The sequence below is a fragment of the Diabrotica virgifera genome, chromosome 3, assembly GCF_917563875.1.
Source record: "Diabrotica virgifera virgifera chromosome 3, PGI_DIABVI_V3a".
Classification (NCBI taxonomy): domain Eukaryota; kingdom Metazoa; phylum Arthropoda; class Insecta; order Coleoptera; family Chrysomelidae; genus Diabrotica; species Diabrotica virgifera.
The window spans coordinates 48,039,052-48,062,807 of NC_065445.1; the positions used below are offsets into that span (position 1 = coordinate 48,039,052).

A 23,756-nucleotide genomic window follows, 5' to 3' on the forward strand; every position below is an offset into this window, starting at 1 on the left:
TACATCACTATTAAAAACAAAATCAAAATTATCAAATGTTCTCATAAAAAAATCATCATTTTTCTTATTGTACCTATAACTATTACTATTTTCACCCTCAATGCGGACGCCGTCGCCATAATAATGATTAACCACCTTAACATTACTGTTACTACTATTAAGTACGCTGCAGGCGTCCGCACCGACAGTGAGTATTTCTTTCTCTCTTCGGTTTTCGGTAGTGTCTTCTTCCATTGCTGTTTTCGTCCTATTTTCTTTTTTCTTTGACTCCGTCCAACTTGCTTTAGTTACTTGCTTTTTGAGTACGCTGTTTTCGTTATTTTCGTTGATCTTTCTGTAGTAGAGCCCATTGATAACTCTTCCTCGGAGAGGGATCTATCACCATATTTTCTAGCTCCATTCTTCTTCTGATCTTCTATAACTATAGCTTCATTCTTTTGCGATAGGGTTTGCAATTGACTCAAAGTGAATAATTCGCCATTTAGGAGCAATTTGTTATAACGAATGCCTGCATTTTGACCTTTCTCTCTTGCTTCTTTTTGATATTTGCGAAGTTCATTTCTTTGAATTTGTATGTGTTTTGGATAGTCTTCATTTATGAATATGTCTGTACCTTTTAATTTCTTTGTTTCTTTAAGGACCTCGTTTTTTTTGCTCCAATTTTTGAATTCTATGAGGATCGGTCTTTTCTTATTAACAGTTTTGATACCAAGTCTTCGTATCTCTATAATGTCCTGATCTGTATTTAGTTCTACTTGCAATTTTCTTGATATTTCTGAAATCTTATGCTTGATTTGCGTTTCGTCTTCATTTTCGATCTCTTCTATTCCTTGGATGATCAGATTCTTTTTTCTTACTTCTCTTTCTAATACTTCTACCCTTCTTTCTTGAATTTGCAATATTGTTTGAAGTTCTTGATTCTTTTCTTTTAACTCTGTATTTTCTTCTGTTAGTTCTGCCAATTCTTTAGTGATTGTGTCGATTTTGTCTTCCATTCTCATGTTTTGTTTTTCCAGTAGGTCTAACTTTAATAGTTTTTCAAGGATCGCATCAATTTTCTGTTCCATATTTTTACTACGGTGGATTTTAGTGTATGGTCACCTTTATTATAGCAGACCGTAATTACTGTTTTAAACAAAAACGTTACTTACAATGCAAAAAATTAATGTATTAAAATTGGTTATACTAAAAACTTTTACTTTAATTTTAAGGAATAATTTACTAATTTTGAACTTTTCCTTTTATTAGAAGAATAGAATGATATTTTTGAAATCTTTCTTCTCAAACTCTTCTTTGCATCTATTGGTATATGGTAGACAGTTCTTCAGTTTAAATAAAAAGTGTACATACCCAAATTCACAATTTTTCTGAGAGAGCACTTTCAAACCAACTTGCTTGTAACAGGCGGCCACCCATCCCACTTATGACAATAAATATATACTACCCTGTAATTACTCTGTTAAAGTTAATACCCTCGTATAGCGCTAGATTCAGGTGTACAATGAAAGTAAGAGGAAGGACTTAGATCTGAACAAAATGGTAGGTATAGACACAGTATAGGGTATATGGAATATATAAAAATAGAGGTGATATGGTTAATACTGACTTCCTTTTCTTGCTTACGGGTCTTGTAGGTGTGTATTCTAATCGTGGTGTCTCTGGTTATACTAAAGGTGCTAGCTAATAGCTGGTTACTAGCTCTAGATGTTGGTTGCCAGAGGGCCACTAGCTATGTCCTCAAGAATGTGGGCCTACTAAGGAGAAAAAATACAACTGTCAGTAGGGACTATACGAGACAGTAGAAATACGAGTGGCTATAAGCCTAATAACATCTTTAAAGATATTTACCTGTTGGTGTTAGGTAGCCACAAGAGAATTGTCACGGTGTCTTTCCTCACAAGTCACAAGGGGTTATGTCCCGTAACCAAACAAATGTCCATCGGCACAACAAAATTTGCAGCCCCAAATCCGTCACTGGCACAAGCTCGTCGAGACGATAAGTTTCCATAAACTTGGGCTGTATTATTTTCGCCGATGGAAAGGCATTAGTAAAGTTTCACCCCTTGCAATCCGACCTCGTTCCAGAACAATCGAAGACAGACCGGATGTCATCCGTCTTTACTTAATGTCATTCGATCTGAGTTCCAACTCAGACGAACCGTTCAAGCACGGAACCACTGGTTGATTCAGTTACGTGACAAGAACCTATGCACAACTTGTGAACGAGAGAAAGACAACATATTTCTAGAATTTCAACCCATTCCTTAACAAATCAACAGAACAGAACCTTTTTGCGAACGCAACAACTGTTTTATAGGAGCTACCATAGACCATAGGCGTAACCAGGGGGTTTTAAGGTATTTAAATATTACATCAGTTTAACATACAGTGAGCACGTAAAGGTTGGAATAAATTCATTATCTCGAAAATGGACGATTTTGGAAAAAAATCCCGAAACAGGTAAATTTTTATTTTTAAATTGCGACTTTTTGGCATATGTACCATACTAGTAACGTCACCCATCTGGGCGTGATGACGCCATCTTAAATTTTTTTAAATGAGAATAGGGGTCGTGTTATAGCTCATTTGAAAGGTAATTCAATTCTCTATTCAATAATATAAACATTAGCATAATTATTTATACAGGGTGTCCTAAATTTTTTTTGAATTTAATTTATTGACAAAAAGGAGAGTGTGTGTAATTTATTTAACTCAAAATACGTTTGACTGCTATCAGAAAACAAGAAATAATGTTTATTTGACAAATAAATATTGTTTTTTGCTTAAATTCAATATTAAAGCCGCCACCCACCTTCGTCTTAACAGTTTGAATATTTAATTTAAGCAAAAAGCAATGATTATTTTTCAAATAAACATTTTTTTCTGTTTTCTGAGAGCAGTAAAATGTATTTTGGACTAAATAAATTACATGCATTCTTCTTTTTATGTCAATAAACTTAATGAAAAAAAATTTATTTAGACACCCTGTATAAATAATTATGTAAATGTTTATATTACTAAATAAAGAATTAAATTACCTTTCAAATGAGCTATCACACGACCCATATTCCTATTTAAAAAAATCATCGATGACGTCATCACGCCTAGATGGGTGACATCACTAGTATGATAAATATGCCAAAAAGTCGCAATTTAAAAATAAAAATCGACCTGTTTCGGGATTTTTTTTCCAAAATCGTCCGTTCTCGAGAAAATGAATTTATTCCAACCTTTACGTGCTCACTGTATATAAATGAATTGTGAAGGTTTAAAAAACACCGTAACATTCCTTTTTTCCTTTCTTGTGTATTGGTACAATAATACTACCACACCATTCTTTCGGCATTATTTCTTGTTGCCAGGCCTTTTCTATTAATTGATGGATTTTACTTACGAGTTCATGACCGCCTGTTTTAATTAGCTCGGCATCAATATTCTGCATCCTTAGTACTCAAATATGAGTAAAATAAAATAAGGAAAGACAGCATTAGATTTAATTTGATTCAGGGACCACCACCATCGGTTGACATATTATGTTTCTTCTTTTCAGAGTCTTCAGAACCGCCAGTAGTATACCCTGAATCTAACTAAATCTGGCTGTCTAAGCAAAACCATATATAATTATTAACTGCTGGATGCGTTAGCGACATCTTGATAAAGTTTTTCGTAACTAAATTATTAATGTTAAATAAACACAATAATAATCAGCATAGTTACCGCGAAATCTGAAACATTAAACAAAATATTTCTTTATAAATAAACATAGACGATTGCATTTTGATTCAACTCAAGTCTCTTACTAGTCCAAGTAATGAAGCTTAAAATAGGACAAAACCTCCCAAGGATCAAAATCTATATGGGGGTGGTTGCTACCCCATGTCGAGGGTGGAAATTTTTTATTTTATTTTGACCGCAAAAGTTGGTAAAAACGTTCATTCTAATCAAAAAAACGTTCTATACATTTTTTTGATAAAATTAATAGTTTTCGATTTATTCGCTATCGAAAGTGTTAATTTTATATCGAAAAAATCAATGTTTTTAATCAGTTTTCTGCTAATAACTCAAAAAGTTTTCGTTTTATCAAAACACCTTTAAGTACTTAACAAAAATGTACCTTTTGAAAAAATAAACAAAACTGTTTTTTTAAATTTCTTTAAGACCAATAGTAATCGAGCTATACTTTATTATGTAAGCTATTCTTCGTCAAATGCTAAATATTGTAGTTTCAATGTCAAAAGACGGGAAAACTGTGCATTTTTTGAGGATAACTTGTTCAAACTAATTTAAAGTATTTAAAAAGATCTATCTCCAGAAATAAAAAAAATAGTCTCTAGCTCAAAAATTAAGTGACTTATAAAACGAATGTCAGTCCCTATTTTTTCAGCGAAAAAGTGATCGGAAACTTCCCCTACTCACCAACCTAATTAAAATTAGTCATTGATCTTGTTTGGTCTCCTTTATTTATGTATTATTAATAGGTTCTAGATGTTTAACTGGCTTAGAATAATTAGTTTTTAGAAACCATTTCAAAGTCACCTCTTTTTGCGACTGAGGATTTTGAAAAGCATTTAATATTAATGGCCTTATAGAGCTTGTAAAAACATACAAAACTCTTTTTTTACAAAACTTTCTACGATAAAAAATAAAAAAGTTACGTGGTAAGAAATCAATATATTTTTTTGAAAAAAAAAGGAGAAATCCAATTGAAAGCATAATAATGTAAGTTGGCGGTGTTTTTAGTCATTGGCCTTATTTATTCTTCTTTATTTATATATTATTAATAGATTTCAGAAGTTTGACTGACTTAAAATCATTAGTTTTTAAAAAACTGGAGTTTAAAGCGAATAATGAATTTTTGTAGTTTGGTAAAAAATGCCATTTTCTTCAGAATAGAAAGATTAGCATCAGAGATACGAAAAAATGTTTAAATATGAAATTGTAGGTTATTTAATTCCCAAGAACTTGGTTTGAAATAGCTATTTGTATAACAAGGGAGGAAAGTGCTACTTTTCCTCCCGAGAATGAAGTTTATTGCCCGACGCGTAGCGGAGGGCAGTAATCATTCAAGGGAGGAAAAGGCACTTTACTCCCATGTTATACACATGGTTTTTCCACCTTCCTCAAATAACAAGTTATTTTTTCATTTTTACTTAATTTATTTATGTAACTAACCAACAAAAATTATTAGAACTAAAATTAACAAGTAGGTACAATATAACTGTCAACTGTCAAATATAAGTCAAATTATTAATGTAAACATTGTTAAATCAGAATAACAATTTACTGTTTTTTACCATGCTGCAAAATACAGAGTGTTTTTAAATAGACGTTGAAATGTATAAATACTTACGTAATAGAAAATAGATATTGTACAGGGCGTCAATAAGTTATATTTCATGAATGAAATACCATGACGTCACTTTTACTTTTCCTCCCTAGGGAGGAAAAATATTTTCCTCCCTAGGGAGGAAAAGTACAACTTTGCTCCCTACAATCAGGTCCGGAAAAGTATACTTTCGGTAGAGGTAGGTGGAAAAACATTTTTCTACGGCAAAAATTGAGTGAATCGTAAATGAGTATAATATCGAATATTTTTTTCAATATAAAACACTTTCGATGGCGAATAAATCGAAAACTATTAATTTTATCAAAAAATGTATACGACATTTTTTGCTTAAAATGAATGTTTTTATCGACTTTTGCGGTCAAAATATAATAAAAAATTACCACCCCCGAAGTGGGGTAGCAACTACCCCCATGGTAAAAGCGCTTTTCGGCATAATATAGATTTTGATCCTTGGACTATCCACTACTTATTCTCAAATTTTCAAGCAAATCGACCCATTCTGTAAAAATTGCGAGGTGAAAAACTTCGGTTCCTGGGCTATACCATTCTCTAACACATGTTTCTGGGTCTACCCGTTATCAAAGAGGCTTGTAAAAAGACTGAACTGAATTAAAACGCACTAACTGATTGGTAAATATATTGAAATAATATACCAACGCATTTTTTTATCTTTTAGAACCCTCCAAATTTTCCCAAACGTTGTACATAAAGCCTACCGTACAATATACTGACAATAAGATGTTGTCTTTCAAAGCGCATCCAACAATTGAAGTGACGATTTTTATTGAAGAAGACTTGGATCTGGAAAACTCTACGTTTTTAAATTTCACTCTTGAAACCATTTACAACGTACCTGCATTAATGAGCGAAGAAATGGACTACTGGGCTTGCATAATGTTGCCTATGCTCAATGGGGTAAGTTTTTATTATACAAACAGGTGATTTTGTCCGTCCCCATGCGACGGAGAAGACAATAAATTGCCTTCTATAGTCTCTGCACTCAATTTTTTCTGACATCCTCCTATTTTATCATATCATCTCCTTCCAATTTTTGAAGTTATACTTCTATAGGCACGAGGGTAAATTTTTATTTTACTGAGCCCATGCGCACACCGACAGTATGGTATAAACGTTATACGGGATGTGATTGGGTGTTCAGATTGAAAATCATCTGTCAATAATTGTTCAATATGGAGATTTTGGATAAACAAATTAATGTTGTGTATATTAGTTTTTATTGTTGTCATGGCAGAGAGAAAAGCAAGTTTATAATATTGCAGTGACTTTTTAAATAGTTTTTAAAAGCGACAGGTACATAATAATTGTAAATGTTTCAGTATCCTAATAAAAAATTTCATAGTAGGTACCTCTATTTGGAAAATTTAAAAAGAACTTACCAAAATAGTATATAATGCTTTGATTTACATAATTTGATTACCATCAAAATTTCTATCAATATTCACCTAATGTCTTGTTTTCTTATTCTATGTTTTGTTGTATTTTAATATTTCTTTCAATTCTAAATAATTTCAATTCAAAATCAAAATAATTTGGTTAAATTCAGAACCGTCAAAAGTTTAATCCGTTTAGTTAGTTGATCTTCGCACATGATGACACATGGTCTCCGTGGGTAAAAGTTAAGGTGCATGAATTTCAATACTAACTGCGCTGATAAGCGGGTTCGAACCCCAATGGAAACTTTTATTTTTTTATTTCTTTTATACATTTTATGATTGTAAATTTATTTATTATATATGTTTTTTTTCAGAAAATACGTATTTAGTTAAAATTTTTTCCTACATTGTTCAGAAATCATTTGTGGCATTTTTCAATGTGTTTGTTTGTGTATGTATATATATTTTCTCAATGTGTATGTATATATATTTTCTCTTCTTTTCACTAATTGTTGTATTGATTTCCAACTTTAAATTTATCTATTCTAGTCTATTTAGTCCTGTCGCCAGGGGGGGGTACAACGGCCTCCTGTATTCAGATGGACTTACCCAAGTTTTTTTTTATGTATTTTGACCCGTAGGACACGAATTTTTTGGGTAACAGTTGATCCGGATGTCGATAAGATTGTTATAAACAAAGAAGTTGAGGAATTACATAACAGCGATTTCTCGCAAAACAAAACATGTTTTTGTATTTTTTGGGCCATTCTAACCAAAAAGTGTTCCTACAAATTTTTTCGTAGGATGCATAGTTTTCGAGATAAACGCGGTGGAACTTCCAAAAAATCGAAAAATTGCAATTTTTGTACCCGAATAAATTTTGATTAAAAAATAAATTAGCAATTCTGCTTACCGCATTTGAACGTTCAAGTGAAAGTCTTGTTATTTGCATTGCTAAAAATTTATTATTTTATTGTTAAACAAAAGTATAAACACCTAGTGCTGGAGTGATGTTTTCAATGATTTCTCATTTAAAATCGAACGAGTAGGTAGAGTAGGTAAAAGTGCAAGCGAGGCTATTTCTACGTAGCATGCATGTAAACGCATGTATTAGGCACGGGAAACACTATGTGTTTATAGCTTTTTTTAGCAATAAACACATAAATTTTTAGCAATGTATATATTCGAAACCGATAGAATTTGACTTGAACTTTCAAATGCGGTAAGCAGAATTGCTATTTTATTTTTTAATCAAAAGTTATTCGGGTTCAAAAATTGCAATTTTTCGATTTTTTGAAAGTTCAACCGCGTTTATCTCGAAAACTATGCATCCTACGAAAAAACTTGTAGGAACATTTTTTGGTTAGAATGGCCCAAAAAATACAAAAACATGTTTTGTTTTGCGAGAAATCGCTGTTATGTAATTCCTCAACTTCTTTGTTTATAACAATCTTATCGACATCCGGATCAACTGTTACCCAAAAAATTCGTGTTCTACGGGCCAAAATACATAATAAAAACTTGGGTAAGTCCATCTGAATACAGGAGGCCGTTGTACCCCCCCTGGCGACAGGACTAATTCAATTGCAAAAATTCATAAACTTTTCACTGCTCCTAATGAAATTAAAAGATCATGTAACTTGCTATATGGCAAACTGCCAAAGCCATAAAAAAAAACTTCTTACGTGCGTACAAAGTACACACACATTCTTTTTTTTGACACCCTCAATTTTTTTCTGATTCCCTCAATTTTTTCTGATTCTCCTTAAATTTTTTCTGGCACCCTCCACGTTTATCTGATACCCTCCATTTTTTTCTGACTCTTATTTTTTTTGTACATTTTTTTAAATTTTATAATTCGAGAAAAACTGGATTGATATGGCTACTTTTTATTTTTAAATTTGTAGAAGTCTAAGAAAGGGACTGTTCAAGTATTATGTAACGCAGGTTGAGGAAGGGGGTCAAAAATCTTCAAAAATTGCGTTACGAAATAGTTAAACTCCCGTAAGAGTGCGTTACGTGGGGGGGGGGGGGGGTTAAAAATCGCTTTACGTAATACTTGAACGCTGCCAAAGAAGATTTTTACCATCATTGGTATTGTCCCATCAGATATCAAATTTTATTAGTTGTATAGGAAGTGTGTATGTAAAAAATGTGCTACTTGCTCAAGAATATTTCTATTTTTGACAATGTCGTAAATTAAATCTTTCCTAACAAAAAACTCTAATTTCGTTCTCTATCATTTTTTACGTGTATTTTTTGGAAATATCAAAAGAAAATGTAACTTTGAAAATTTGAAAAATTCTGAATTTTTTAAATAATGTATTTTTTCAACAATATGCATTCTAAACAGTTTAAAATGTTTGAGGTCATTAGATAATTATGCCAAAGTAAAGAAAGCCTCATAGGGTTTACTAAAACTTTTAATTTTTGGGGAAATGGCCTATGTTTTATTTTTCACTATTTCCTAAAAAAATTCGAAAAGGTTCTCTTATTTTCATTGTAAATTGCTTACTTTTGATACTATCAACTTCTTCATTAGCTCGTTTGATAGGTATTCTATCTTACTTACTGATTTTTTTTAGCGGAAATCACCTCTTCTTTTCACAAATCCAGCTACAGTTTCAACAAATCAGCAACCAATTTCCAAATTATGGCCTGGAACCACCAGAGCATATAATGATGCTAACGCTACCGTGTACACGTAAGTAGAAAATACTATATTTCAGTATAATTTTTAAAAAAGTGTCATACGTTAGTATGTGCCATTAGCTGGCATATACAGACTGTTTAGTTTTCATAGAAAACGCACTATAAATGGCAACATTGCTTCTCTGCTGCCCACCTAATATCGGAAGATTCATTCAGTCATTGGTGCTTCGACAGTGGCATAGGGTGCATTCAGCAGACACAATCGCTAACTAATCGATTAGTGATTTTCTGCTGAATGCCACATAAATTGTGACATTCAGCATGTAAATCACAAATCGATTACTAATCGATTAGTTAGCGATTGCGTCTGCTGAATGCACCCATAGCCACCTTTACTTTACAAGCCATGAAGAGAAAAAGGCAACGTCGCAATTGATGACGTCCGTAGTCTGACCACCGGTCTGACTTTCGGACTACCTCTTTCGAAACTACGATTTTAAAGTACAAATTCTGGTAAAATTTATAGTATTTTTTGAGTCGAACAAGAAAATATTATTAATTGGAAGTTTGTACAAAATAATATTAAAAGTAATTCCTTGTAAGTAACGTTTATTATACAAAAAAAAAACCAATAACAAGAATATAAACGAGATTCATTTTTTTCGAATCCTAAGAAAACTAATAAGTATTTTTCAAAAATTTAAACGCAGAGTGAAAGATTACGTTAGGACGAAGGACCCAAAGTTCCTGAAAACTTCTATGTTTATTTTAATAAGTTACAGGGGTGAAAACCTAAGAAAATTTAGTGTGATTTTTAGTTTCAAATATGTCATTAAAAAAAACTTTTTATTCGTTCTAAGGGACTTTTGGCCCTCGGTAATAAAGTAATCTTTTATTCTGCGTTTCAATTTTTCAAAAATACTTATTAGTTTTCTCAGAATTCGAAAAAAATGATTACCTTTAAAATACAGGCGTCAACATTTTTCGTTTTGTTCCTTTCCCCTTAAAGTTTGTCGAACTTATTTAGAAACACCCTGAATTGATAAAGAACAAATCTAGTTGTTAAACATAAGCAAATTAATCAAAAAAACAGAATGTTAAGAAAACCGGAGTCTATAGTTGGGTTTTAATTTCAGTATTTTTTAAATGCCCGGTACACCATAAAAATTTAATTGTTTACCAACAATATTATTACAGAGGTATTGTTAAAGAATTAGGCTATAACATATTATAAAAATCACTTAAATCTGCCAAAAGGTTTAGGAAATACGAGACATTAAAAATGACAAAATTTTTAAGTGGACGGATTTCTATATGCACGCAAGTTTATATAAAAATATATTATATTGAACTAAAATCATCTTAATAACATACCTTTTAATGTTCTTTATAATTTGGAGCACGAAATATTGTAAAATGTTTCAGTTTCTCTGTAAATACAGTGAAAATTATTTAAAAACAAATGAGAACTGTCAGAATTAATCGGTCTACCAATAGATGTTGCCAAGTTTCAACTTCATGGCTTGTTAACTAAAGGTGGCTATGACAATGGCGATGCAACTATAGACATATTAACCATAGACCAGGAGACCAGGCTAGTTATGGGCCGCTCAATGCATCGGGGTGTAACGCCAATATCAAGTACAGTGGTCTAGCTATCTTTGTCTGTCGTATCTAAGTCTGAGCGCATCTAACAAGAGGTGGGAGTAATGCAACGCTGGAGGTGCATTTATTAAGAGAGTACAGCGGCAGCGGCCATCATGCTATAGAGAGAAAGCTAAGCACCGGAAGAGAGAGATAGACTGCGTTCACCAGATGCAAACACGTTCACAAATGTTTGCGCTTTGATTCTAAACTTGTTGACAGCGAGCTGAACGGTTGGTTGTTTAGGTTAAAATTTGACATTTTGCTTGCTTGGTTTGAACGTAACCTAAAATAAATTTTCTCAATAAATACGTTTTTGAATTCATTTTTTTTTATTAAAGGAAAAAAGAAAATTTATTTAATAGATAATAACATAGCAGAATGTCTTCAGTAGCCTTTATTTTATATATAAAACCCTTATCAATATATTCTACAATATATACAATTTAAATTCCCGCCATATTTTTTCAATATTCAACACGTTTGCAAAGTTCAACTTAAATATTTTATGTTTGCAAAAATGGCGACCGCTTTCCAAACATGTTTGACGTTAGCATGTCGTTCAGAAGCATAAAGCGCAAACTGATTGCCAACGTTTGCATCTGGTGAACGCGCCCATAGATACCACCGACGAACTGTTCCGCGTTACGCTATTTTTCGTACCCTGCCTGATCTATGTATTATTACATCTATGAATTCAACTCATTCTCATAAGTAATGTTGACGATTTTAGCGCTTCTTTCATTGGGGTATAATAGAGAGATATTGGCTCCGTGCGTCTCCCCTCTACTTACAGTCACGTGACACGCTGTCAGATTTTGTAAGGACGTTTTAACATTGAGTCTTATGGGATTATTTTGTTAAACTTGAATATTTTATTTTGTAGTGATAATAACCGAAAAAAATTGTTAGAATTCATTAGTTATTAATTTATACTGTAATTTATAGTGCAACAAAAATATTTTCTTTTGCGTTAATAAAGATTTATTGACATAAACTGCGATAGTGAGGTTATGTATACAAAATCGAACTGATAATCAATATTGGAAAGTGAAGAATTTATATCAGATTAAGTGCGTTTTTATTTTCTGTTTATATTAATACATAATATCACTAGCGTGACACGGCATTTTTTTTAAATGTCTCATTTAAACATACACAAAGCGTCCTTATAAAATTTCAAAAATCCGCCACCATGAGCAGGTCGGTCGATTTTGCTTTGACACTTTGTTAACGCTCGGGGCGAATAGCAAATGCATTTTTATCGCACGCTAATAGCGGAATACTCTATTTTGACATGTACGCAAGCGCAGAGTGAATGTTACGCTAATACCGGATAACGTGTCCCGCTATTTAGGTTGAAATAAGGGACGGTAATAACGTTAATGCTAATTTGACATTTGGGATGAAACATAAAAATAATTTTACAAATTTTATAAACTAAAAACTGTGAATCATCTTGTTTCTTGTGTTGAGAAATACGTTGCGTTCTTATTTTGTCTACAATAGACTACTTTTTGTGGTTAGGATATTAGTTATTCAGATATTTTATATTATTTTGATACTGATTATTTATATTTATTGTTTGTCAAATCATTAAAATTAAAAAACATGTCAACCTGCTCAATATCCAAATTCATTTTTCAATAAAAAACAATTACCTACAGTATTATTCAACATTAATTTCTAGGTTACATTTTAATCCCAAAAGTCGGTTGTCATAATAACGTTAAGGCCCGCCCCCAGAACATTTGCGATAACTCTCTTGATGCCTGTGTTGGAATACACCGTTATCCCTTATTTACGTCTTGACACACTAATAACGTTTGCCTTTGCGATATCTCTCTAATATCTAATCCAACACTATTCTAAACAATCTGTAGTAGCAGAAGATATAAGGCTGTTCAATAAGTTTTGCGGTTCGATAACAGAAGACGTTTTTACTAGCCTAATTTTTTGATATTGTTTTTGTATTTTTTTTCAATGGGAACAATCAAATATCGTGTGGTGATAAAATTGTTATTTTCCCAAAATTTAAAACCAAAGGAAAATGAACGAGTGTTGAAAGTGTATAACTATACTGAATAATAAAGTATACTTCAAACCATAAAATTCTGTTCTTTTATTGAACCACAAAATTTATTGAACAGCCTAGTATTCAGATAGAAGATAATAAAAAAGATGTTTTGTTCACAAATTCTAGAACTCCTGAAGATCATAACGATTTGATAAGTCGATTTGACACAAACTATGAATCGTACATTACCGAAGAGAGTCCAAGACTGGAGTTTGTAATGATCAAGCGACATTTAATGTTTAGGGATGCTCTTACTGAACTTATCAATCATATTCACGTACACAAAAAAGTAGTCTTGGAAATTTATGTGGCTCCTAAAGATAAAACCGTAAGTAAAATCCTTCTACCAGGTTTTTCTGAAATTTGTGACTAATATAACTAACCAGGAGCTTTTTTAGGAGTAATCTCTTTCATTACGATGTTCTTAATTTCATTGTATTCAAAGTGAATACTTTTTCCGTAATTTTCATTTCATACCTTATTTATATCCTCCAATATTTTAGGTGTCGATTTCAGTTTACCTGGAAAGTAATGGAAAAATATACAACAACGATGCAGAGGCACAAAAAACAACAATGGATGACTGATTAAATCCTGGAATTGATGGAGCAGAGAAGAAAACTGAAAGATAACAAGACAGAATACAAAGAAAAACAGAAACTAATTAAACAAAAAATAAAGGTAGCATAAGAAAAATGGATGGAGGATAAATGCAAGGAATTAGAAAAATTGAATGAAAAACATGATACGTTTAATATGTTTAAAAAAGTTAGAGAAGTAGCTGGTCTTTATCATAAGAAAACTCCACATACTATAACTGATTCGTCGGGAGAAATGATAATAGACGAACACGAAATTCGAACTACCTGGAATAATTATATAAATGAACTGTATAATTTTTTATTATAAAATAAAAATCCGAAAATATGCTCAGAACAACTGAAATGGACTTCTGGAGAAGATCTGCTGGTATATCAAGAATACAAAAAATCAGAAATACAAGAATATTGGAGATAATGGATGTAAAGCATACAATAATGGACGATATAAAAACAAAGCAACTAAGATGGTTTGGCCACGTACAACGTATGGAAGAAGACAGATTACCCAAGCAAGTGCTACGATGGGCACCAAAAGGACGGCGGAAGAGAGGAAGACCTAGGAAAAGCTGGATAGAAGGAATCCATAGGGAAATCGGAGAAAGAGGCTTGAACGAAGACATGTGCTACGATCGAGAGCAATGGCGATTGGGAATCGGAAGACGTCGTAGAACGTTATAAACCGATTATATATATATATATATATATATATATATATATATATATATATATATATATATATATATATATATATATATATAACTGTATAATGATGATAGACCCGAAGAACTGGAGACTTTAGATGAAGGTGAAGGACCAGATATACTAAAATCAGAAATACTACATGCTATAAAATTGGCAAAAAACAAGAAAGCCATTGGTCGTGACAACATACCTACAAAAATGTTAAAGCTCATAAATGAGGAAAACATTGGAATACCAGTCAAACTTTTCTATGATGTTTATTAGACTGGTGATATCCCTGAAGATTGGTTAAAGTTCGAATTCATAACCCTACCAAAAAAACAACGTCCGAAAAACTGTAGTGATTATATAGAATGATAAGCCTTATAAGCCACACTTTGAAAATATTTCTACGTATCATCCACAGTAGAATCAGAGATAAATGTGAAGAAGACCAGGATAAAACACAATGTGGCTTCAGAAATGGACTGGGAACCCGGGACGCACTCTTTGCACTAAATGTATTATTGCAGAAATGCCGAGATCAAGGGAAAGACATCTTTGCTGTATTTATTGACTATGAGAAGGCCTTTGATCGAGTACAACATCACAAATTAATTAAAATATTAGAGGATAAAGGAGTTGATAGTCAAGATGTACAAATCATAGAAAAATTATACTGGCGTCAAACAGCGACAGCTTGCCTAAATGGAAAATCAACAGAAATATGCAAAATACAAAGAGGTGTCACACAGGGTTGTATACTGTCCCCACTGTTATTCAATTTATATTCAGATAGAATATTTAAGGAAGCGCTGCATAATTTGGAATGGGGTGTGAAAGTTAATGGAATTCTGATAAATACAATCAGATATGCAGACAATACAGTTATTTTAAGTGATGATATGAATGTATTACAACACCTTTTAAATGCCATTGACACAGTTGGAAGAGAGTTTGGCCTAAACATAAACTGTTCAAAAACAAAATACATGGTATTTAGCCGTTTGGCCCATCAAGATTCACGGTTATATGTTGATGGTCACATAATTCAAAGAGTACCCAGTTTTATATATCTTGGTTGCCATATTACTGAACAACTAGATCCAGATAAAGAGATAAAATGTAGAATCGAGATAGCCCGCACGACATTTTTAAAAATGAGGTCATTCTTCTGTAATGATAACTTACAACTTCAACTTCGGAAGCGCATGGTTAAATGTTACATTTGGTCAGTCCTCTTGTATGATGTCGAAGCATGGACATTAAAAATATCCAACATTAATCGTTTGGAGGTCTTTGAAATGTGGCTGCACAGACGTATACTGAAAATACCATGGACGGCTATGCTGACAAATGTGGCAGTCCTTAAGAGAGCAAATGCTGCCCGCGAACTGCTTGATAACATCAAATATAGAAAGATGGCCTATTTTTGCCTATTGGCCTATTGGACACGTAGTAAGGGGAGACCGGTATAATATTCTTCAATTTATTATGATGGGTAAAATCGAAGGACGCAGAGGAATGGGTAGAAAGCAGGCCTCTTGGTTGAAGAATATCCGGGAGTGGACATGAATAAAGAAAGCAGAACAACTATTTAAGGTAGACTTCCGCACCAAGCGACCGAGACAGGAGACCGCGACAGGCGACAGATAGGCGAGGTCTCCCCACGACTGCTCTCAATGCAATTATATCAGGGTAGTTCTGCAGCCCGCGACCGAGACCAGCGACCAACTATCGTCTAATCGCGACCTATCTGTCGCCTGTCGCGGTCTCCTGTCTCGGTCGCTTGGTGCGGAAGTCTACCTTTAGATTAGCTCGAGACAGAGACAGTTTCGCCATGTTAATCGCCAACGTCAAGGGGACTTAATAGGGCACGCTAAGAAGAGGAATTCGTTAACTCGCTCATTCGCTAGCTTCGCCGAATACCATCATCACGTAGTGCTATAACGCTGGGTGGGTCTTGGCTAACTGTACAACTTTTTTCTGTTGCTAACTGTCTTCAATCAACCTAGGGTCAAATGGAATGTTCATTTTCCGGAGATCTGCTTGGATGTTATCGCTCCATCGCATACTGGGACGTCCGAGTGGTCGTTTGCCTGTAGGAAGTCTGTGCAAGTGGCCTGCCCATCTTAGTGGCTGTGACTTAATTTCTTGCACAATATCGGTGTCATTGTAGAATGATTTTAATTCGATATTGGTTCTGATCCTATACTAATTTGTGGTGATGTGGTGAGGTCCGAAAATTTTTTAAGTATTTTTCGTTCAAAACGTCTGAGCTTTTCTTCGTTTGCTTTGGTCATAGTCCACGTTTCGCCCACTAGCAGCTTGTAAACTAGCCCCATGTCATCAACGCTTTAGATAGTATTGAGTCTAAAATCAAATTATTGTTCAATTTTAGAAAAAGAAATCTCCTAATCTGTTTGGCAAATCACTCGAGTTTTCAAGGAAGATTAGAAAAAGCGCAGACTCCTTACATTTGATGGCCATATTAGATGTGGCTGCATTAACGTATCCTGGAGGTAAGCTGTAAAAATATTTTGCTAATTTCTTAATATTTAGTAACAAGTAATTATAAACGAATTACTCGTGACAGTTAAAGCTCAAAACAAAAAATGATCTAGCTTCGTCTCAAACATTTAATAACTCTTTATGCCTTTTTAATAGAAACTTGACCAATAAAATGTTCTTAGCTTTTTATTATTAACTCTATTAACAGAAAAAAGAATAGATGCCTTAGAGATGTAAATATATACAGAGGGATGCTGAGAATTCCATAATTCCATGGGTACAAAAAGTTACTAACAGTGAGGTACTTCAGCGCATGAGCAAACAAAAAGAATTACTAAGAATAATTAAACAGCTGACATCAGAATTAACAACCAGACATCTGAAAAAATTTCTATTCTGCGAGGAGCTAGACAAGGTGGCATGCTCTTCCAGCTTCTGTTTAATTTGTATGCAGAAAAGATCTTCAGAGAAGCAGTAGAAGACATAACAGAGGGTATAATTGCCAATGGAATAGTCATCAACAATCTTAGATTCGCTGATGACACAGTTCTGCTAGCAACGGACAGGCATGATTTGCAGGTAGTCCTACATTCAGTGACGGACCACAGCTATCAAATGGGTCTGAAAATAAACATAAAAAAACCCAATGGATGGTCATCAGCAAAAACAAAAATATAGCTAATAACTTGGAAGATATTTGAATAAATGGAGACATGGTGCAGAGAGTACAAGCATTCAAGTATTTAGGTTGCAGGGTGAATGAAAAATGGGACTTATCGCAGGAAATTAAATGCAGAATAGAGCAAGCGAGAACATCATTTAGGAAAATGCAAAAGGTATTAACCAACAGAGAGCTAAAAATTACGCTAAGAATACGCTTATTACGCTGCTATGTGTTCAGCGTTTTGTTCTATGGAATAGAATCATGGATCCTTACGGAAACAATGTGTAAAAGGATTGAAGCTTTTGAAATGTGGGCTTATGTACCTTGAGGGGATAGTTCGACTGCTCATCCGCAGAAATCTTTCGTGCAGTAGACTACAATTGCCATTTGGATCGCTATCGTTCTAAAGAAGACGGTGCAATAAGAAGAAGAAACCAATACTAATTTTTCCAGTTTCTTTATATGCCATCATTATTCTTTTTTATAACAGAAAGAACCATTAATTGACTACTAAAATTATCTAACTGCGCAACAAGTATTGCTAAATTAGAATTGTTACAGAGTAGTATTGTGGTGATCACTCCATAGCACTGGCGGAGATTTCTAAGCCAGGATGTTCAGCATTTCATATTTCAGATTTCTCATCACGTGGGCAAAGTACTCTAGTTTTCTTCGTTTTATGATATTCAGTACTTCTCTTTCTTTGTTTAGTCGCTGCATTACCGTTTGATTTGTTACTATCTTCATCCACGATATCCTCAATATTCTGCGGTATGCCCACATTTCAAAAGCCTCAATCATTTTCCATATTGTTTCCGTGAGGGTCCACGCTTCCATTCCTTAGAACAAAATACTGAACATATAGCAGCGTAATAAGCGTTTTCTTAGCCTAATTTTTAGCTCTATGTAGGTTAGTACCTTTTGCATTTTTTTCCTAAATGATGTTCTCGCTTTATCTATTCTGCATGTGATTTTCTGTGATAAGTTCCATTTTCCATTCACCCTGCAATCTAAATACTTGTATGTTTGTACTCTCTGCACCATGGTCCCCATTTATTCTAACATTGCTTTGTTTTTTTAAATAAAATATTTATTTGATTTTTAGTTCAGCAAGTACGTCTTGCAGCTCCGATAACAACTTTTACCCCTGAAGAAGCTGCCAATGGCGGACTAGATGATTCTTTTTTCTTTCCATATTCGAAAAGAGATTCAAAAGAACCTAAAGACAGAGAACCACGAGAAAATTTGCCTAAGAAAGATAATAAGTCCGTTAAAAGCTCTAAGTCTTCAAAGGCTAAATCAAAGGAAGGTCACTATATGAAAGATGTAAGTATTCTATCATTTCTTAAAAAAAAAACTTTTTAACTCATAATAAGTTCTTAGTCTGTTGTGTGAACAATAGCTATTTGTTGAGGAATAATGGGTAAATTATCTGTTTTTAAATAAATTAAATATTTGTGTTATAATTTCAAGTGATTTCGGTACTTTGATCAGGTGCCAAGAGTGTAGGACTAGTGGAAATGGAGAAAATGATAGAAGGACACATGGAGAAACTGAAATAACCAAAAATCAGTTTAGTTTAATGCAAGGCGGATCAACAAAAGGTGCAATCTTTATCATAAGGCAGCTGAGAGTATAGTTTCAGATGGTTCTGTCCAGTGCCGGTTTAACCTAACTTCGGGCCCTGGGCGCTGAATATTTAGGGGCCCCCTTAATTGCTATTCGTAGTCAGATTTTTTTACAAGAACACACATCCATGTATTTATACCCGTAAAATCCATACACAATTTTTAGCAAACAAGAAGAATAGCAAACGTAAAAAATATTCCAAAAAATACATTTAAAAATGTATAAAAAACAGAAAATTACACAAAACAACACATGACAAACAAAAAAATATATTATAAAAAATACATATGGCAAAAATTATATCACTTTTTTGCTTGACTAGGCATTAGCAATCTGTCAGATAATACTATCACAATTCAGTTGCTCCAGGTCTTCAATTTCGATAATACAATAGTGATATGCGTCTACATTTTCTTGACCCAAAGCTGGCGTTAAATATAATTTTATTCTTTTTAAAGCCGAAAAAGGCCGCTCGCCTGATGCATTAGAAGTTGGTATCGTGAAATAAGCTTGCAGTAAAGGTAAAATATTGGGAAATGTTGCCTTTACAATCTTTACATCCATGATGACACCAAATTTTATAAATGTTTATTCAACTTTTGACATAATGTTATGGAATGGGTAATTTCAGTATGCAAGTTCTCTTTGGTTTCATCAACATATTTTTTATATTTCACATATAGAGTATTAATTGACGTCTTGATTGCTTCTTTATCTCGCGTAGAAAATCATCTAACAGCTGATGTAACATCTTTGTAGCATATATCCCCGTCTTCGCAAAAAAATATTTTTGGCTTCTAGTTCAATTTCGCTTATATATTTCTTACGTCTCAAACAAATCTCAAAATAGATGTCATTATTTCTACTCCAATTGACACGTTTAAGTCCACAGTTTCTTCACTTCACGTATTGCTTTTTGCATTAACTCATTCCAAAGTTTTTGACCATATCAGTGTCAATAGAGCTGTCTCAAAGATTTTATTCAGCAGTGTCTTGGCTTCATTTTTAATTGTTAATTTTTCGTCTCTGTTATTGCTTAACTGAAAAAAAAAGTTAGGTTTGATGGATCTCTAGTTCTTAACTAAAGCATCTACAGCGTCAAAAGTTTCTACAAGCTTTGATATCATTACTTCCAAGAATTTATTGCAAAATTTGGTGAGACAGATAGCTAAATGAACCTTTTCATTTATTCGCATTTCGCTGTAAATTCTAAAGTAGTCAAATTTAGCCTAGTATACAAGGCAACTTAAGTAATTTCCTTTATGATGACTTATTAAATCCTCATTGCATCAACGGAAAACTAGTCCTTGAGAAGCAAGTTATTTAGTAGTGACAACAATTCTTCTTAGGACGTTTATGCAATAGTCAGCTTTGCATTTTACTTGCTCTTTCAAGGTAGCGTTTACAACTCCAATCAATGATGATCTTGTTATTAATGTAACCATAGAGTTCAGATGAAATTTACTTTCTTCGTGAGATTTGAGCAAAATATTCAAATGTTTCCAATGGGTCCATCAAAACTCAGTTAAACTATTTTTTCAAATGAAAATAATTTGCAAGGGTAACAATAAACAGCTTTAACACTTGCGTCATATATTAGCCAATCTCTCTTTTCTTTGACTCCATTGGGTTTTCCTCTATAAAAGTTGCTTTTATTTAATCTACTATAATAAGCTTTTTCTCCATCTTCTAACGTTTTTTTACAATGTTCTTAACAATCACTTTTTTGTTTAAAAGTTCACAGTTTTTATAAAGTCATCAGTCTTAAAATCAGACCAGTTCAAAATTGCAGGTATTTCGTCGTCTTCTTTTTTCTATTATGGAAAATACGTAGATTATTTAGAGGACTTTACTTTTTTATTAGTAAAAGGAACGAGCCTTACGGGCCCCTCCTGGGCCCGGGCCCCTGGGCGCCCGCCCCAAGCGCCCAGTGCATAAACCGGCACTGGTTCTGTCATGTTAAACAGCCAATACGAAGAATTTCTGATTTGAACGTTCCTGGAAGAAGTATGGGACCTTTGGCCAGGGCCAATTTTACCACTAGGCCCGTGAGGCACCTGCCTCGGGCCCGCATTTTAGTGGGCCCGGAAAGATCACCAAAAAAATGTTTATTGCAATAAAATAAATTTTCAAAATTCCTTCATTTTACCAACAGGGAACATGGTAATAATAAGAGTGATATTCATAAATTATTCTTATAAATTTTTTAAAAGGACATGAAAATTTTAAAATAAATAATTTTTTACCTATTTGTGATTGTGATATTTTAGTTGCGCAACTATCTATACAAAAAAATGCTTATAATTTTGTAAACGATATTTTTAGTGAAACAGTAGACTTAAAAACTATTACCGAATATGAGAACGATATCGATGTTGATGATTTAGTGGTATGGAAGAAGTGGCACATTTCATTTTAAAGAACTTTACAACACATCTAATATCTTAACAAAATCCGCAAAATATGATGACTTTTTGATTGAAAATAACATCATATTGACGTTGACATTATTTTCTGTAGAGACAGTACTTGTTTTATTATAATTATATTTTTTCTACACCGTGTTAAAATAGTTATTTATGAAACAGTTCGTGAAGTATGCTTTTTGCGAACGCACGCGATTTTTAGAGCACGAGCGACAACGGAACGAGTGCTATACATCGCGTAAGTTCGCAAAAATTACTTCACGCTCAGTTTCATACAATATTTTATCTACGATAAACAAATAAAAAAACTGTACCTCTTCGTCACTGGAATTCATTTCTATTCTAGTCATTGCTCATACTTTCATCACCATGACAACGCGAAAGTTAAGGATATGTGATTATATGAAAGTATGCCAAAAAACCCATTGAAAGTGTGCGAAAAAGTAAATCTCATTTAAAATACATTGTTACTTCACGCACACTTTAATTAAATCCTTCACGCACTGCTATCTATAATGACAGTTTTCACAAACTAAAAACTTATACACAATATGACATAGAGTAGATAAATACAATTTTTAGCACTCCATACGAGCGTTAAAAATGCTACTTTAAGGCACTAGTGCTTTAAAATTTTTAAGGCACTGCAGTTCGTATTGACCGTATAGACAATTTTAATGTAATGTCAAAAAAATATAAAAATGGAATGTCAGTCAAGTTCAAGTAAAAGTTTTTGTAGATATTGTCCTGTAATTACGTTTGTAGAAAAAATATTGTATGATATGCATGTTAAAAAGTACATTTTTAAGGCACTCATGTGAATTGCACCACTCGCTTCGCTCATTCTGCAAACTTTTACATGCGTGCCTTTTTTATGGCATAGACTTGGGTGTCAATTAGCCAGTCACAACTTTTTTGTTTTCTATTCATACATAAAGAAGGCAATGAGGTCCTTAGAGTTCCATAGCAAACTTCTCCACAGCTCTTTACTCAGTTCAAAAGCTGCAGCTGGCCGCTATGGACTATTCAAGTTGCTCACCACATTTTTCCATTATACATCTTCTTCTTTTTTTTTTCATATGTACATAATATATCAAATTATCAGGATTCATAAATTTAGAGGTTAATTTTAGTTTCAGAGATAAATTTCATTAAACAATCATATATATTTTTGCTGTTCAGAGACAATAGATAGGATACATTGAAAGGTGGAAAAACATTACAGTTTATTAAATCTTCGATTAAATTATAGGTGTATGGAATGTATTTTGTGCACTCAAAGAAAGTGTGATTCAAACCACCCACCTTCTGACATTCAGTACAAAGATTTGAATCTGAATCAAAAACTTTAATTCTTGCTAGATGTAGAGGGAAACATGCATGTCCAAACTTCATTCTCATTAAAGTTGTTATATATCTTCGAGGTACTACATCATTTTTAAACCAATATATTTGGAACAGAAGGTTGAATCAGTGAATACTGAGATTTGGATTGTTTACAAAAATCTCGCCATGATTGACTTCACTGATTTTTAACTCGATGCTTAATAGTGTTAACTAAATCAGATATGCAAAACTTACGATTATTTGAAGTACCATACTCAATAGCTTTTTTAGCCAAACTATCAACATATTCATTATGCGTTAGTCCTATATGAGCCTTAACCCATAAAAAGTTCACTCTTCTTTTATTTTTATGAATTTCAAAAATGATTTTCTTAATTAGTAGGATATAAATATTTGAATTGTTATTGGGAAAATCTATGGTTTGAATAGCAAGAAGAACAGAGAGTGAACCGGAAATAATTGTTGCAGATATATCTTTTGATTCTTTAAAATATTGCAGGGCCTCATAAATTGCTATGGCTTCAGCACTGAAGATAGAAAAATCATGGCCTAACTTAAACATTTTTTTCTGTTTTAGTAGCAGGTATGTAAAAGGCACACCCAGTGCCAACTAACGTCTTAGATGCATCTGTATAATATATTTACAGAGTCTGGCCAATTCTATAAGAATATTCTTAAGATGTTAGAGCTAATATCACTGTTTTCATGGTAACTTGGTTTTACTAATTTGACTGTATCTAAAAAAGAATGAAAATCTTCAAGTCCAAAGCTATCAATCACGT

The 23,756-nt window shown here is 33.1% G+C and overlaps 1 protein-coding gene across 1 annotated transcript in view; it reads left to right on the plus strand.

The window, feature by feature from the left end:
• Positions 1 to 23,756, plus strand: part of LOC114325824 (uncharacterized) — a 95,833-nt gene that overhangs the window by 20,979 nt on the left and 51,098 nt on the right. Inside the window, exons 6-10 of the mRNA XM_050646440.1 lie at positions 6,024 to 6,262; positions 9,327 to 9,445; positions 13,241 to 13,442; positions 16,799 to 16,919; positions 18,678 to 18,898. Of these exons, the coding sequence (XP_050502397.1) occupies positions 6,024 to 6,262; positions 9,327 to 9,445; positions 13,241 to 13,442; positions 16,799 to 16,919; positions 18,678 to 18,898 (902 nt within the window). The remainder of the gene's footprint in view (positions 1 to 6,023; positions 6,263 to 9,326; positions 9,446 to 13,240; positions 13,443 to 16,798; positions 16,920 to 18,677; positions 18,899 to 23,756) is intronic.